The sequence below is a fragment of the Rhinolophus ferrumequinum genome, chromosome 22 (assembly GCF_004115265.2).
Source record: "Rhinolophus ferrumequinum isolate MPI-CBG mRhiFer1 chromosome 22, mRhiFer1_v1.p, whole genome shotgun sequence".
Classification (NCBI taxonomy): Eukaryota; Metazoa; Chordata; class Mammalia; order Chiroptera; family Rhinolophidae; genus Rhinolophus; species Rhinolophus ferrumequinum.
The window spans coordinates 3,105,854-3,123,501 of record NC_046305.1 but is presented as its reverse complement, the minus strand read 5'-3'; the positions used below and the strand labels follow the sequence as shown (position 1 = coordinate 3,123,501).

General features: G+C 48.5%; 1 protein-coding gene across 2 annotated transcripts in view; it reads left to right on the top strand.

The window, feature by feature from the left end:
* RGS5 (regulator of G protein signaling 5) overlaps window positions 1-13,979 on the top strand; it is a 35,183-nt gene extending 21,204 nt beyond the window's left edge. Inside the window, exons 3-6 of one of the 2 annotated variants that reach the window (XM_033092689.1) lie at window positions 2,551-2,612; window positions 8,490-8,656; window positions 12,406-12,591; window positions 13,160-13,979. In XM_033092689.1, the coding sequence (XP_032948580.1) occupies window positions 2,551-2,612; window positions 8,490-8,656; window positions 12,406-12,567 (391 nt within the window). In that variant the 3' untranslated portion in view covers window positions 12,568-12,591; window positions 13,160-13,979. Of the gene's footprint in view, window positions 1-2,550; window positions 2,613-8,489; window positions 8,657-12,405 lie in introns of both variants that reach the window. The other variant, XM_033092688.1, reaches the window with a different exon arrangement.
* Window positions 13,980-17,648: the final 3,669 nt, after the last annotated feature.

Below are 17,648 nucleotides of genomic sequence, written 5' to 3'. Positions count from 1 at the left end.
AGGGCCACAGGTGCTTAGATCGAAATACTCTCCCATGGTTATAGCCTAATACATACGTGTCAGAGTTGCCAGTAGCTGTAGTGATGCTTCATGAGGTTAAAATTGTTTTAATCTAAGTTTTGGGTTATTTGTGGCTTTCATCAATCAGACTCACTCTGGGCACAATGAACCATCATTCATGTCTGCATTAATTCAACACGCCCTTACGCAGTGTGGATTCCTGCTGAAGGGCTGTGCCATGGCTGGGAGGAGCTCTCCCTGGTGGACTAGCTGTACCGGCACCTGTAGCATCCTTGCCGCGTGAGGGACTCAGGGAGCACAACACAGGGGGAGGCAGAGGCCACTTCCTGGATGAGCGGCGTTCACACTGGGCATTATGCACCCCCCAGTTAATCATCTCTGCAGTGTTTACTTTGCCTTCCTGGGAACCGGCTTCCTCCCAGTGCCCCACACCCACACACAGGCTTTCCATGCCCGCTCTCTGTGGTCAGCTGCGAGCTTGCAAACCAGAGCACTTAGTGGTCATTTAGATCTGCATCCATCTTGTTTCCAAAGAAGTCGGACTTAATGAGACCAGGCAAATTCTGAGAATCGGGACAGGACGAACCTGCACAGCCTCCCGGGCTGGTGGTCACAACAGTGGGCTTCCTGCTGCGGGATGCGTCTCGCTTAACTGTGTCCTCGGGTCCATCTGGACTAATTTAGCCTCCACGCCAGCTGTGCACATGTTCTTTTCAGGGGTTTAATCTTGCCTGCGATGTGCTGCCCAGAGCGACCATTAGCCTGGTTCTCACAAGACCAGCGGGGACAAGTTGGACCTGGGAACGTGCTTTGGGTGGATGCACCTGCTCCTGTCATTTCTCCTTCCTCTGTCCCAACCAGAGGAGAAGGCAGAGGAAGGGTGACGGGCCTCATGAGAATATTTATAAAATCAGCAATTCAGAGAGTAAAGCAGTCCTGTTCCAAATTCTGCCCAATCCTGTAACATCCTGTTTCTGTGAACAGTCAGTAGAGACTTGGGGGCATCTCCTATATGCAAAACACTTATGAGGAGATGAAGATGTGCAAGGGCCTGTGTAAAATGTAGGTGCGAGATAATTACGCGTTGGAAAAGTTCTCTGGGGGAAGTAATACAGGAGAGGCAGAAAACGGATCCTTTCCTGGCCAGCAATAAAGAGGCAGAAAAATAAAGGGACATCCCTTCTTCACGGCCTTTCTCCTTCCTGCGCTCCTTTGTACCGGCCAGAAGAAAAAGGGGAAGGGAAGGTAGTTCTCTTAGTAAAAATAAATTTCCAAGGAATCAGTGTTGACGTTTTTATGCTTCTAGCCAGGAGAAAAGATTATTTCTCCAGGTTGGTTACTCTGATTTTTAGCATGTTTCACGTTCAAATGGTAAAAACATAAAACTGTATAAAAAAAATAATAGAATTAAGATTCCCAATCCATATGTGTTCTACAGTGGGGGAGAGAGAAGTGAAGGAATTATTCACAGCACTTGACCCAAAAAATCTGCTGCCCTCTTGGACTCCCTAAGTAAATAAAGGCTGAATCTGAGCCTGGGACAGCAAAATAAAAAGTAGAATTAGAAACTGTCTCATCAACCTCAGCTGCTAATCTGAATAATTACAACCCTGAGGTGATATTTTTCAAAAACCCGAAGCAAGAATATCCCTGCATTGTCTGAACAGTAGATAAACAAGAGGTAAGGAAATTCCAGTTTAGGAAAAACACTTCAGTCGCCTTAATATTCTAGTAACCGCCTCGGTGGTCAGATTTGACTTGACACTGAGCTCGCGTGAGGACGGGCCGTGGAGCAGGTGAGTCCAGGGAGCGGGAGGGGTGGGGTCCTGCACCCCTAAGTGGCAGGGGAACGCAGCCGGAGGGGAGGTGGGGAGCCGGATGAGCCTCGCCCCCTGCGTCTGCATTTGGAGGCTTTGCACACGACTTTCCTACTCCCGGAGTAGGGCCACCTTTCTCCTCAGGAAGAGGAAGTCTTTTAAAAATCACTATCCTGTCTGAGTTGAGCAGGAAAAATGCACCCAGATGTTTGAAAATGTAGACTTACTATGATCTCGTTCCCCGAGAGGCAGCACCCCAGGTGCCATCTTCCAGCAGCCTGGAAGAGGCGGCAGAGGGGCCCGGAGGCGGCTCGGTGCCCTCTGCCGGCTAGGTCAGCTGGCTGGAGAGCAGCGCTGGGGAGGCCGGGAATGTGGGGTCCCTCTGGGACCCCTGGATTTCATCTGGCAAGAGACCCCACGTGGAGCCAGTGTCATACACAAGAACTTCAAGACACAGCTTCAGGACAAGTAGACTTTCCTTCTAAAAAGGGACAGGCCAGGCCTAACCAGATTGTTCAGAAAGAGATGAAAATGTGTCAACTAGACGTCTGAAAGCAAACCCAATGGTTAGAAAGAAAATAGCTGTCACTTCTCCTGAGAATGGGTTCTCAGCGGTGCCGTTTCTAAAAGCAGGTCCATACAGGTGGCTGTGGGTGTCTGTGTCTGGCTCCCTCTTACAGCCATCGCCGTGTTCTGTCATTTCCCGGTTTAGGCCGTCGCTGGAGGAGGCGCTGCAGTGGCGTGACTCCCTGGACAAGCTCCTGCAGAACAACTGTAAGTCTGAGCTGCTGCTTACAAAGGTCAGCGGAGGGGCAGAGGCGCGGGCACCCTGGACTGCCCGAGTCCGTGCCCCATCCTGATGTGTCTTCAGTTTTTCAAAGCAATCTCAACAAGGGAAGGTGCAGAGGGCGGAGGTGGAGAGGATAGAAATGGGGTGTCCTGAGGACTCGTGCCGACGGCGTGTGCCCCCCTGCCCTGCGGACTCGTGTGAGCACCTGGCTTGCTCTGTGTGCCGCTCATGTTTTCATCAGTAACACAGAGACGGTGCCTTTTTAGCTTAGCCTCCTTGACGAGGACTGGACAGCAGTGTACAGATCGTTAGGCCATGAGGCAGGGGTGGGGAGTATGTCCTAGGTCAAACTGCCATCGATTGCTTTTGTGACCTGACCTGGGCTGTGATGTCCCCAGCCTCGGTTTCCTCGTCTGGCAACATGCTTGTATGTCTTCATTCAAGATGGGACAAAAGCACGAGCGAGAACTCCTTTGCAGGCTGATGCCAGCACACCTGCGCACTACCTGTCTTTCTCTCATCCACAGTCCTTACTGATCCCCAAGCCTGCAGTATCAGGTTCCCGTTTCCAGTGGTTCAGCTGCTCCAGGAGAACTGGATGGCTGGGCTGCCATCATCTGTTCCCTACGGGGTTTCTACACGGGATCCCTTCGGCTGGAATGCTTTGCATTCGTATCTCTATCTGTTGAAATTCTCCCTCCCCGATCAAAGCTAATCCACACACTGAACCCTTGGTCTTCCTGGACCATCATCCATCATTTATCCTTCCTCTGAGCTCTCAGAGACACTTGTCTGCACATCTTTCATGCCACTTAATACTTGCTACTTTGTACTCTCATCATACTCTCGCCCTTCTCTGATGGATTCTAACTCTTTGACAGCCAGGACTCTGTCCTTTTAATCTGGATAATTTCATAACAGGAAGTGCACAGTATGGGGAAAATAAATATATTTGTTGAATAGTTCACTCTGAGAATGACTCGATTTAAGATACCCAACCTATATTTCTTCATCTTCACCACAAGAATGAAATAGGAAACTTTGGTAGATACTTCCCAAAAATAAGGATGTAAAAATATTTCTCGCAGGACTGTCGTGATTAATAGGCACAGAAGGTGTAACAAAGAATGTGTGTTGGACTGTATGTGAACATTTGCGTGTCTTATTTTTGGTGGGCAGGCTTCTGCTTACCAGTGACAGGATCAATAGCTTATATCCGGGGGCCGAACACCATGGCCTCTAATTCAGAACTTTCTCAGTCTTACCCAATTTGGATTCTCTGTTTTTTGTGCTAAACAGAGTACCCTGCCCTGACACATAAAAAGTGTCCAGTAAATGCTTACTGACGTAATGGGTGATGAATGAATTCATGTTGCTTTTTGGACCCAAAATTCCATGAAGTCAACTAAGAGAAAAACATGTTTATCAGTTGGCTTATTCATTGTCTTCCACGGTGAGTTTGGGGCCAGTAGCAACCTGACAGGTGACACACTGATACACTGTGTGTGCTGAGTGCCCTGGGTCCAGGTGTCCATTGCTATTGTCAGGGCACCTGAGAATTAGCGCAACTATTAATATGTCCATGTTTTTAAAGCCGTTAAGGAGACCGATCCACACTTACGTGCCCATATGCAATCCTTTTCAGCCCCACCACTGCTGAGGACCATATGCTCTTATGTTTCTGGCTCTTAGGGACAGAAGCTATCGGCATAAGAAAGGCAAGGGTAGAAGTTAGGCAGTTAGTGTTCATACTTAGCATTTGCTGAGCTGTTCAAATCTTCCAGTCCGCAAACAGGTGTGAGCTTGAGGCCAGAGACTTTGCAGTAATATTTCCTACTTCTCAGAGGGGAAGTTATATTAATATATGCCTGTGTGTGTGTGTGTGTGTGTGTGTGTGTGTGTGCAAATATGTAGAATATTTATACTCAATTTTATATAATGTATATGTGTAAATGTGTGTACTATGTAGTACGTGTCTGTGAATATATAGTGTGTGCATCTATAATCTTGAATTCCACATAATTATCCTCTTAAGTAATTCATATGTTTAAAACTTGGGCCAGTAATTTTCCACAAGCAATAAATGGGGAAGCATTCAATAACTCCTATAGTCAAAATTCTTTCCTTAAAAGGGTATCTATCCATTCAAACTAGCTGGAGTGAAAAGAGCTTCTGGTCTGGACACAGCGACCTCACAGAAGCAAAGGACAGTGGCATCCTGGGTGAGGTGACACCTTCAGCCAGTGGGACAGCCCCTCCCCCTCTGCTGTATTCCTGTCCCACATCTGACTCCTCCTCTTTGTCTTTCCATCACCCCTCCATCTGCTTCTCCAACGCCCCTTGCTCATGTCTCTGCTGTCTGCTGGTGCAGAGGCAGCCATGCCTACGTGATTCCAGCTGAGCACCACCAATCTGAAGAAACAAGGTCTGATCTGTACCCCCTCACACACCAGCTGTTCTGCGTTGTGAGAAACCTGAAGCCAGACTTGGCAGCTCAGTTTTTAGGACAGCTTCGTATTCGAATCTGCTCAAACTAGTGGTCTGTAATCAGAAAAGTCCAAAGTTAGCTGTGATGGATGCATAGTAGAAAGTGGAGGAGGACACATCTGAGAACGATGTGGTTTTAAAACTTCCCTGTCGTCCTTCACGTTTGATCTGATAAATTAAACCATTTAACCTCCAGGAGTGGCATCCATGTTGATTTATAAGGAACTCTTGTGCGAGTGTAAGATACTGAATCTCACAATTGATCGAGTTCCCCAAGTGTTCCTTTAATCCACGTTTTTCTTAATTTTTCTTGAGTAGAAATGAATTCAATTGGCACCAAACCTCTAAAAAAAATAAGACCAGTGAGGTACTGAATCTTCTCTAGCTAGCACGTGTTCTCCTACCTTTCCTCGTCTTCCAAAATCATTGTCAATCACCCAGTGTATTTGGCTCTTCTGGAAGCACAGCAGCTTCTCAGGGGTTTTATCTCCAGTTCTTTAGGTGGGACCATCTGTCTGCATCTAGTCACATACGCAGTGTTTGTCCTTTAAACAGCAAGAGAGATTGCACACGGGAGTTCACATAAGTCAGTGATGTGATATTTCCCCATCTGACCCAATTCTGTAAGAGCAGAGCAAGCATGAGACGTGACCCAGAGCAGCAAAGTATTTCTGTGATCCCTTTGCCCAGGCGTTTCCTTGAGACTCCCTAGAGGTTGGACTCTCCCGTGGGGATGGAATAGCCTGGTCCCGGCCCCTCCATGTGTTTCTGTCTTCATTCTGCTTCTGTTTCTCTTTCTTCAGTTTCCATTTTTCTCCCTTCTATTTTCTGGCTCATCTTTAGCCTCATCTTAGGAGAAGCCACACTTTCCTTTAAAGCCCCAATTATGACAAAAGCAATAGGAAGCGTTTCTTATTCACCATGTGCCAGGCCCCTTGCATGCGTTCGTTTATATTAATGATTGCAGTAATGTTAGGACTTATAATCATCTCTGTTTTCAGAAAAGGAAACTGAGGCTCGGAGAGGTTAGGTAACTTGCCCAGGAAATAAGATACTACAATATCAGCAAATTAGGTACATTTCTGTGTTTGGAAGCTTGTGACATGGGAGGAAATGCTCTGTAGTGGCTCATACTTGGTTCAGCACAAATAATGTTCTATTAAATGTTAGGCCCACAGATTTGCACTAGGAGGTGAGGTGTGAAACGGGCCAAGACAAGTGAGACTCAAACCTTGACCTCAAAGAATTAACAGCCTCTTGGAAAAAGCAACCATGTGAGCCAGAAACCCCAACAAAAGGAAAGCAGGTGACTCTCCTCTCGTGATAATAAAAGTTCTCAGGAGCAAGTGAGGCGACACTTGAATTGTGTTTTGAGTGACAGTCGAGATTGATTTTAAATTGGGAATGAATAACAAACAGCGATGAAGTCTACCATTTATTGGCCTGTCGTGTTCAGCCCCGTGTAAGAGCTTCCCAGGAGTTGTTCGATCCTCACAACAGCCCTACAGGTAGGACCCATCGTCAGCTCCATTTAACAGATGGGACAACTGAGGCTCGGAGGGGCTAGTCACTTACACGTGTTGTGTGTGCTGTGGTGGCAGGAGCCACGCCAGGCAGTCCTGACTGCAGTGCCCATGCTGTGAACCACTCAGCTAGTAATGGTTCTCGTCAACCATCTGTGACACGTCACGATTTCCCCCCAGGAGAAAAGATCTGTGCTGAGCTGGTTTTCAATATTTTTCCTCCATTCCGAACTGACTTGGGTTTGTCTAACCCCCTTTTCTTTTCAGTGGTTCCGTAGGTGGTTTCATTTTGCTCTTTGGTAGGGCTGCTCCTCGGTTTTTGCATGGATGTGGAAAGGGACCCCACTCATTAGGGCGAGCTCTGGGATTATTGTGGGGTCACAGCCCAGAGTGTCTCCACAGGGCCAGAGGACCAGGGGTTCATCTGCTCCCTAGGTAGTGGGTGCCTGACCAGGTATGTTTGGGGGTATCTTGAGGCTCAGCAGGGCAGAGCATGGGGATTTATCAGGAGTGAGGATTGGGGGCTGTACCAGGGTGCGGGGTGGGTGGGGGGAGCGGGCCGTGCAGCGACGACAGGTGTGTTCCTTGCTGAGCAGACACATTTGGCCTGCGGTCTATGTGCCTCTGACCCAAGAGGACTTCCCGCGCATAATGGGGATTCAACAGAGAAAGTGAGGAATGGACCAGTAGAACAGCAGACGTTATAGGGGAAAGAGTATGGGGGAGCGGCTTAGAGGGCTGAGTGAGGGACCCTCCAGAGAATCCTCAGAAGCCAGAGGAAAGAACAGTGTTAAACATCTCCCAGAGCAGCAGAGTGGAAAGCCACTTCACGAGTGTCGGTGTCAAGTGTGTCTCGTGACAAAAAGCCTTGAAACGACATTGTGGAATTCAGTGAGAACGACGAAGCCAGTGCCCAGGAAATGGACCGCCTGCACTGCTAACTTCCTGTCCAAACTCATTGGTGGGACACCGGTCAGTGTCGCATTGTCACGGCATCCCGGCACGTGTCCTCGGGTCATGGCTGATGTCGGGGGAGCTGGCAGGCTGGGTGACTCAGGGCCTGTGGGTTGTGGGGACGCGGCTAAATGACAGGCAGTGGCCAGGCTTCCCCGACACTGTGTCCTGCAGTCTCAGACCCCATCACGTGGGAACGCGAAGGCTTTATTTCTGCTCCTTTGCTGGCAGCTAGAAAGTGCCTGGGGATTCCTGACACCCTTGTTTAAGAAACAATGAAAACTTGAACCATGACAGAGAAATTGGCCTTATTTCTTCTTCATTTGCTTTCTACGTACTTCCCCCAGAGTCCACAAGCTCCATTAGGGCAGAACCATGTCTATTTTACTTACTATGTGATTATCATAGTGCCTGATTTGCTCAGAAATCATCTGTAGAAAGGAAAAAAAGGATTGCAAGTCATTTATACATGATAACAAACATTAATATTACTTCTGCTGGCAAACCAAGTTTTAAATGTACTGTTTTCTTTTTGGTAATTAGTTAGTACCCAGAGTTCACAGTATTCCTTGATGCCCACATAGAAGTCGACCTTTGCCACCCAAGTACAGACTGCCTGGATTTGAACCCGACTCTGCCACTTACTAGCTGGTTAACTAAGGGCAAGTTACTTGACCTCTCTGACCTCATTTGTAAAATAGGATACTAACAGCACCTGCCTCTTAGGTTTGTAATGAGAAATAAATGAGTTAATGTTTGTAAGGTTCTTACATAAGTGACAGAAATGTACAATAAGCAAGCCTAGGCTATGTATCAGGACATAGTGTGGATGGATGAATGGATGGACAGACAGATGACTGATAGGTAAATTTCCTCAGCCGACTGTTTCCTTGCTAGATGGACTTGCCAGCTTCCGAAGTTTCCTGAAGTCTGAATTCAGTGAGGAAAACCTTGAGTTCTGGATTGCCTGTGAGGACTACAAGAAGACCAAGTCCCCTGCCAAGATGGCTGAGAAGGCAAAGAAAATCTATGACGAATTCATCCAGACGGAGGCTCCTAAAGAGGTAGGCCCTCAGTGTGAGTGTGGGGGTGAGTGTGGCCCGTGAGAGTCAGCTTGGCAACCTCCCAGGAAGGGCTGACATCGCGACGGTTTGCAGCCAAAGGCTACTCGGATTGGGGACTGGCCGCCTCTCTCAGGCACCACCTGGGTGCAAAGCCAAGCAGATAGGAGCCTGAACCCAGTGGAGACCACGGTCTAGCACACTTCAGCAGCAACTTACGAGTTGCGTGATGTTGGAAGAATAAGTGAGTCCTCTCTGAACTTAGGATCTTTGTGAAAACGGGACAGTGAAGACCATTCTGCAGGGCTGTGGGGCTGAAAGGGACCAGTGGCTGTGAAAACATCCATCTCCGTGTCTGAACTCATTCATGCCTAAGGAGCTCCTACCACTTGTCTTTTCTCTCTTCCCCTCCCCTTTTTTCCCCTTCCCTTTCTATTTCAAGAAAACTCCTTTTTTCCCTCTACTCCTCTCCACCCCTTTGTTTGTCCATCTGGGACAACAGGGTACCTCCTCGTGAAAATCAGATTGTTACAGTCAAGTATACCATTACTTGACTGCTAAAGACAAGATGCGTGTTGGTTTCAAAGGAGCTCTGGGTACTTCATGTGCTCTTTGCTACTTACGAAAACTGAATTCAAAAGCCTTTTGTAGAATTCAGGGTGGCCACCGCCAGAGCTGTTCATGATGTTTTGATCAGACCACTCTTCACTCCGTATTGTACCCTTACTCCAATCTGGACAGTAAATGCTTCATCGAGATTTGGAATCCAGCCCAGGAGCCATCTGAGAAGCCCTGGAGGGAGTAGCCACCTACTTAAGATGATAAGAGAGGGCCGCCCCCACTCCCAAGATCCCTTTTCTCTCCCAGGTGCTCTAGACTCTTGGAATTCCGCCCTTTGATATGTATTCCTTTGGATATGACGTACTCATCACCATTACCCCTGAGGGTGAATATGTTTGAGTGGATGGACTAATTATACAGCTTAATAAAACCGCCAGCGGAGCTCCCTCCATGACACAGGAGGTGGAGGTCAGGGGCACGAGCGTTTTGGATACCGCGGGTCATGGTGGAGACAATGAGAGTCCTGGAAGAGAAGTGGGTTCAGTCTTGCTGTGTAAATTAATTGGGGATCCTGTCCAGATCTCCTCTTCCGCCCTCAGCCTCCCACCCCACGCACAGGCATTAGCCCCACTTCTCAGATCAGTGCTAGGTCGTCCTTTGGTCTGTCTGTTTACAGTGCTATCAAGGAGATGACTTTTGTGTTAAACCTGACAGACATTTCCCGGCTTCACCAGCGTTCCCCAATTCCAGCCCACCTTCCTGCCAATCTCATTCCTATTCACGGAATTCTGGGATTTGTTGCAATATCTGCTAACGGCAGCGACCCATCCAGATTACTCAGACTACAGCTAGTTGCTTTGAACTCTAGGAAAACATGGTTCTCAAGGCTCCTTATGCAAACATTAGTGTAATCAGGAAAATATGAGACATTAAAAAGGGAGTTTCAGAGTAGATAAAACCCTGGCTGAGTCACTAGAGCAAACAAATGGTGCCCCACTGTAAGGGGCTGTGGACTCGAATTAAATAGCCTGGCCCCCTTCTCTGAGCTGCTTATAGGAGAGCATGTGATGCCTGGTCCTGGCTGCGTTCTGTTAATACCTGCGAGATGAATGCATGCAGGTATCCCAACCCCAGACCTTGCAGACCCAAGGGCAAGTCTCTGCCTGTAGCTCTCTAATGCCCTTAATTGTGAACATGTCACATATAGGTGTGTGTACCCAGAATGCGTTTGATAAATTGTCGCTATTAATTACTTTAAAAATAGTCCAGATCTTGTACATTGACCTACAAACTTACTATTAGGTTTATGCAAAAGTAATTGCGGTTTAAAAGGTTAAAAACAATTGCAAAAGCTGCAATTACTTTTTAACCAACCTAATATTTCATTTTGATGAGTAGTGGACTGCCGAATCTAACAAATTTACCCAGGCAAATAGCAATCTCAGTTTTGTCCCTGAATATTCACCATAGGTCTTCAATGTCAGGAATTAACAGAGACCAGGGGAAAGAATCTGACTGTGATTGAAAGAGGAGAAGTGGCTGCACGTGGTTCAATAAGTGGGTCATTTGCGTATTGCCAACTGTCATTGGCCATATTTTAAAACTAATGGAATAGCACTTTCCTGGCTCAGTAAACAGATGAATATGTATCAGAATGCTTCGATAGAGGAGGCCTATGCACATAAAAATAATAAGTAGCTGTTATCTGCTGGTGGACAGATGTGATGTGTTAGAGAGTTTTAAATGCCTCACTTCTTTGAAAACATAAGATCAGGAGAGAGTTTTACACATTTTAGACGTTTAACCATTTTGAGTACGACGGCCTACCTAGCTGGTGAATATTTGATGTCATAGAAGGGAGAAACATCGCGTAAGCATGGCGGGAAGAGCAAGCCACTGAGAACAGAAATCTACACGCTGTCCCACGCTGTTTGTGAGCCTGCAGCTTGACCTCTTGGGGCGAGGAGTCTTTGTGGGTAAAGGCAGGCACTGGGCTAGTCACTGTCACACCCTGCAGACAGGAAAGCACGCCGGCCCCTCCCACCTGCGGGAAGTCTCAGTGTAGCCTCAGCTTCCCACTCCGGACCTTGGGACTCAGGTCCCTCCCCCTGCCTGGCTTGGCCTGGCCTGGCACTCCCCCTCGTTGTGCCTTTGTCCCTACGTCCACCTATAGCCGGTCCATAGCTCTCTGAACCCAAATGGTGTCTCTCAGCGTCCAGGACCTCTAGCACCATTAGAGACCAGAGGTATTTTGCAATGTTCCACCTCAGAACCCCTGGCTGGCTTCGGTTCCATTTCTTTCTCTTTTGCACTCAGATCCCTAGGGTCATTAAAGCCCTCAACGTGGTGTACAGTGTCCCCTCCAGTCATGCTCAGGCAGGCATCCCTTCAGGGGACCAGTCACAGGGACTCTAGCCGGAATGGTGCCCCACAGCTGTGCGGTGTATGGACTCTGAGCTCGGGACACAGCAGCCACAGCAGCTCTCACACTGCAGCGTGCTGGTTAAAAGCTGCACTGTTGGGCTTCTGCCACTCAGGACCATGGGCCCACATGTAACAGCTCTGTTCCCCACTGTAAAATGTGGGTGTGCATCCGCCTTGTGGAGCTGTGCAGTGACGCCCGCCATTGGCAGTGCCTGCGCAGACCGCACCCCACCCACGTGATCCACTGTTTTTATTGTCGCTCGGCGGTCTCCTGGTGGTTTTTGGAAAGACTTCTCTTCCTTGCTCTTCTGAGGTCGTGTGGAGGTCTTGTGGCCTGGGCTGGTCAGAATCCCTGTCTCCTTCCCTCTCCACCAGGAAGCGTGAAACCAAGAGCTGTGGAAGGAAGACTGGGGTTAGGACACCTGGGTTCAAAATCTGCCTGTCGGCTTTCAAATGCATTTCCTGGCTCTGTGACCCTGAGGACACTACTGCATCTCGTGCTTCTATGCACACATTTCCCCCTCCCCCAGGAAAGGAAAGACTGGTTCTTAGGTCGTAGGACTAAAGGAGGCATGCATCTGTGAGCTCCAGGGGACGGTCTGTCCCCCATGCAATTAGTGCAGCAGTGGCCTCACCCGTGGCCTGTAAGGAGAAATGATCGTTCTCACCCTTTATGACTCTTCCCCTCCTGGTTTTATCTCCGAAAAATTCCACTTCTGCCCCTCGCCCGCCCCCGCGGACTCATGCCCCCGTTTCTGGGCCCACAGGTGAATATCGATCACGTCACCAAGGACATCACGGTGAGGAACCTGGTGGAACCCTCCCGGAGCAGCTTCGATTTGGCGCAGAAGAGAGTCCACGCTCTGATGGAGAAGGACTGTCTGCCCCGCTTCCTGCGCTCCCCCTGCTACCAGGAGCTGGTCCTGTAGCAGCTGTGACCACTGCGCATGCGTGTGAGTTACTTGGCAGTGACCCCGCGTTCCCAGCAAACACATATTGTCCCGTCGCTGGGGCTTTGCTCCAACGCTCACGCAGGGAACCCCGCGCTTGCTTAGCCTTCCCTGCGTCCTTCTGGAAGTTTCCTGTCTGAATGCCTTCCTTCCACAGTCTTCTTCCCACCCCGTTGTTAACTAAGCCACACTCAGTCTGTTGAACCCGGTCAGAATCCCAGGAAACGCTGCCTGAGGACATAGGGATGAATCGGTGACACCACTGACCTAAATCAGTCTGAAAATGAGCGCCCATGTGGGAAGGCCGATTTCTTTTTTTTAAAAAGATCTAATTGGCTTTATTAAATAATGTATTAATCAGGCATCATCCCATCCAGATAGAAAGATGTCTCTGGGACGGCCAATTTCAAGTGAGAGTCCCTGATGGCGTTTGTTGCTGTAATTCTGACCCAGGGATCACCCCTCTAAGGACTTCGCTCTTGGGTAGTAAAAGGTGGTAGGAATTGTAGGAGGCGGCCACTCTGACTGTTTACACAAATACATTATTTAAAATACTGCTTTTCCCCTACAGCGTCTTCACATCAGCTGGAGAATACAAACAAGACACAAGGCCACCAGTGTCTCAGTCTCTCCCAACACAACATTGATTCCTCTTCACACCTCCTTCATCCCCCCGATAAAGGTCTAAATTCTGTATTAAATCAGTGCACTAAGGTCCACAATGGATTATTTTCTAAATGTGTCTATGCCTCCAGTATGTAGGCCCAGAGTTTCAGTTTTCAAATTATTTTCAACCCATCTCCGTTCTAAAATGTTAGCCCCAGTCACATAAAGCAGTTGCTGTCCTTGCAGTGGTCGCTCCCCTCAAAATCCAGAGCGCTATGCGCTAGACTGGGGGATTCTGTCAACTAGAAATGGTTAGTGATCCCCTGATGCCGTCTGTTCAGCAAATGACGATTATCTTAGCAACACCAAATTACCTTTGGAAAAATGAGCTTGACTCCTTGTAGCAGCTTTCTGTGTGATGGAGTTTCAAAGTACCCTCCGTTTTGCAGACTGACATCAGCCTAACGCACCCCCGTCCCCACCCTGTGTTAGTGGATTGTACTCGTCACCCAAGTTCTCACTGACACTCCAGCCTGCCTTGCACAGCTCACAGATAGGCCACGGCTTTTTCAGTAGGTTTAAACTTTTCATTCTGTATTTCACTATTACAAGTCTTGCTAGAATTTTTTTCTCATCTTCAGTAGGTTTGATTAAGTCATGATTTACATGATTCAGTGACAAGGAGAATCAAAGTGAACTGTGCTAGAGGGGAACCACCCTGAGGACACTCAGTGAATCAGAAAAGTATTTTCAAGAGTAATAAACCTCAGAGATATTTCACTAGATCACATGGTGTAGTCTTGCATTTCCTCCTCCTTTCCCTGGTTCATGCACACCCTGCTAGTTTCACAAGTTTGTAGCCTGTATATTCAGTTATTTCTTACGAACATGGAAAGCGAAGCAGCTGTGTTCCTGTGTTCTTCTGGGACACACTGGGTGTCTTGGTTGGGTTTTTTCCCCTTTTTGTCATTTTTGTCATTTCAAAGGATAATGTGAACACTTCCTGTTTCACATCCTGCGAATGGGTTGGACTGACTGGGTCCATGGCCAACAGCCGCTGGTGAGGTGTGAGTTCTTCCTATTTGTGGGTCCTTCTCACCTCAAAGAAGCCCCGTCACCACGTCCCCGAGCCGTCACAGCTGGGCCAGGTCAGCGTTGCCATCCTGAGGACATTCTCTCCACATTTGTGTCCCAGTGACAGGCAACTCAGATCAAAAACTCTTGGCCCCGCCTCCCCCAGCATCTGTCCACAGGGCCCTCAGGCAGCGTGAAATCGCCAGCCCTTCACTTTCTGACGCAGCTAGAAAGCTTAGAACCCAAGAATGTAGGTGAGTTACTTTTTCCTGAATGCCAAAACGTTTTTAAGAAAAGATTTAACTTAATTAAAAATTCAAATATTTTATTCACATTATTTAAAATAGCTAAATGTTTGAAAATGCCCAAAGAATTAACGAGCTGTGACCGAGCTCACGCACAGGGGTGGTGTTGCTGTGACCAGACGGGCTGTGTTCACAGGATGACAGCACCCCCTGCAGCGAGCAGGCTTGTCCGTGACTGTAAGAGGCTTTTCCTCTGGACTAAGCTGAGCCCAGGAGGCAAAGCACCCGAGCAAGGGCAACTGTGATGGCTGCGAGGGAAGGGGTGCCTTCCAGATAAATGGCCACATGAGACGTGTGTGCATACACGTATGTGATTTTAAATTGAAGGCAGTACACACACACACACACACACACACACACTCGAAACTCTCCTAACATAGAAAGTAATACGATTAAAAGGAATACAAATATCACAGCCCCAAATGAAAAAGCAAGCACATCAAAATTGCCCCAGGAAAGTTTTTGAAATCTTTTGAAAGTGTTTCTAAACTTAGAGAAAAAGAAAAAAACTGTGTTACTAGAAGTTTCCGTGGTAACACAAAGGAAATACATTCTTTTAATTCTGGGAAATTAGAAAAATTGGGATGATCTTCAGGACAAAAACTGTGCAGCCTCTGTTTATGCCTCCTCCTCTTCTTCCTCCTCCTGTCCCCGGAGGAAATCGCCTGGGAAAGTGGTGCGTGAGGTGAAAATGTAACTACAGTCGTAAGTGGACCCGGGATGTAGGGAGGCGGTGAGACCAAAGTGTGGTCTGTGGGAGTGGGGTGAATGCTTGTTTTCGAGAGAAAGCTAAGGTCAGGCCAGGCCCATCGCTGCATCCGTCCACCTGGGGTTGACAGTTGGGGTTGGCTCAGATTAGGGTCTACACTGGACCAGAAGAGAGGCAGACTGGGGCTCATAGTAAGCTAGGAGTCTGTGTCCCTCGTTTATCTGTTAAAGCAGTGTGTTTTCCTGTGAACACACACACCCTCACACACATTTTCTTTCTGTCAGATGGACACCATGAAATCTAGAGCTCTGAGGGTCCTTTTAAACCGACGGGATCACACACACGTGGGAGTGTCCTGTCCCACTCACTCCCAAGCCCCGTGCTCTCCTGTTCTCTGCTGTGTAAGTCCCGCTCTCAGTCGATTTCAGGTTTTAGTGCAGAAAGAGATGAACTTGGTAAAGGAAATTGTTTTGTTTTTATCCTCTACAACGCCGTGGGTTTTGCTCGGCTGATGTGCTCTCTGTATAACCTCTCTTTCAACAGGATGGACTTACTGATTTCCCAGAGAATAATAGCTGGCCGGGAGTTTCCATAAAAACTTGACCATCAGCCAATCCATTGATAAGCTAATAGCACCCTAGGCGGGCCTTGTCAAGCTGTCTGTCCCATCACAGATTTGATCATCTGAGCAACCTTGAAACGGTTGTTTATACTTCAGGGAAACTGCTTTTACCCCTGAAGTCATTCCATCTCGGGGTCATTGTCCCTGTTTCCTGGGAATTGAGCAGGTTTGGGGGAGGAAAGAGAGGAGAAACGAGAGGAAGAAAGTGGTAGAGAAGAGAGGGCCCAGGCCTGTGGGTGGGTCCACCCCCGGGCGCTGGTGAGAGCAGCTTTGTGTGACTGAGAAGCCAGCTGCTTCTCCTTCAGCATCAACATGGCAGGGAGGCCCTTTTTGACTCCTGTTAAAATCCTGGGGCGCCCTGGTTAGAGAAGAGCGGCCCTGGAGGACCCACTTCTCCATTCGGTTTGCATGCCCGGAAAGCAGAGCGTGGGGAACTTGGTTTCTGACAGCCAAGTATCCAAACCCAAGGGCCGGCATGTCTGCAGGGTCTGGACGTGAGGTCTCAGTGTGTCCCCACAGGTCCTGCCTCACTTGTCATTAACCTGTCTGGTCATCCAGTGTCCCCAGCCTATCAGACAAGCGTGTGTGGAACATTTGCAGGGACAAGGCTCTTAGTTAACAGTTTAGCAGCTGCTGTTCATGCGACTCATTCTTTCACCCCAATGGGTCATGTGGCCAAGCAGAGCACCGGGCACCCAAGGGAAGGCTTTCCCAGCGTGAGGCGTCCCCGCGGGAACGGGGCACTTCAACTATCCAGCCCAGGACACGTTCGCGGCTTTGAATGGAAACTCAGCGCAGAGAGTGAAGGGCGAAAAACAAACACCAACCAAGACACCCAGGTAACATGCTCACCTCACCGTCAGTAATAATCTCCTTCCCTTCTTTTTCTAATAGAGAAGCTGCAAATCAAACTGAACATTCATAACGTTAAGCTTCATATCGTATCCCTCATACCAGGTTAATAAACCCCACGCCAGTTACTTCTTTTCTCACCTGAGCCAGCCCCCGCCTCTCACCATGGGTCTCCCTTCCTCTCCTCCCCCTGCAGGAGCAAACATTTAGCAATTATGTAATAACGAAGCCACTGGACGCATTTAGCCTCCTATCTAGGAAAACACACAAGCTGAGGCGTAGCCAGAGCAGCAGGAAATGCTGACAGAGTTGTCATGTAGAGAAGTCACCTGGATAATTTGGGCCCAGAGCTCCTCATACATAGTATCAGGACTCGGGGAACTGATTGTTTTCCAAATGCTGCAGCTCGCACCTCATCTTCCAGAGACGGGGCCCAGAGAGAGGATAGAAGTGAACGGTTTGCAAATCTGATTGTCAGCATTTATCCCATATGTTTTTGGTGGAAGAACAGCTGTGTTTCTCTTCTGGCTCTGTATGCAATACGCCGTGTACTGTGTGACTCACTTCTTGACAAATAAAGCCCCAAGTGTGTACCTGTAACCGCGGTCACGCATGTTACATTAAATGTGTACTCAGAGCCGCCTCGTGCAGTCCTTCCTGACTCTCGCCTGCTCTTACAACAGACGACGGCCTTGTTCGTTCACTGTGCTCTTTGCCAGGTGAGCCCTCGGTCACCTGGGACAGTCCTGTCCTAAGAAGTGTCACCTGTCATGTGGCCTGACGTGCAGGCTCAGGGAGCTACCTGTGCCCTGTCTGCATACACTCTCTGGACTTCCCCTTGGATTCGGGGGACCCAACTGTTCACTGTTAGGGGGACTGACACACGGTGTCA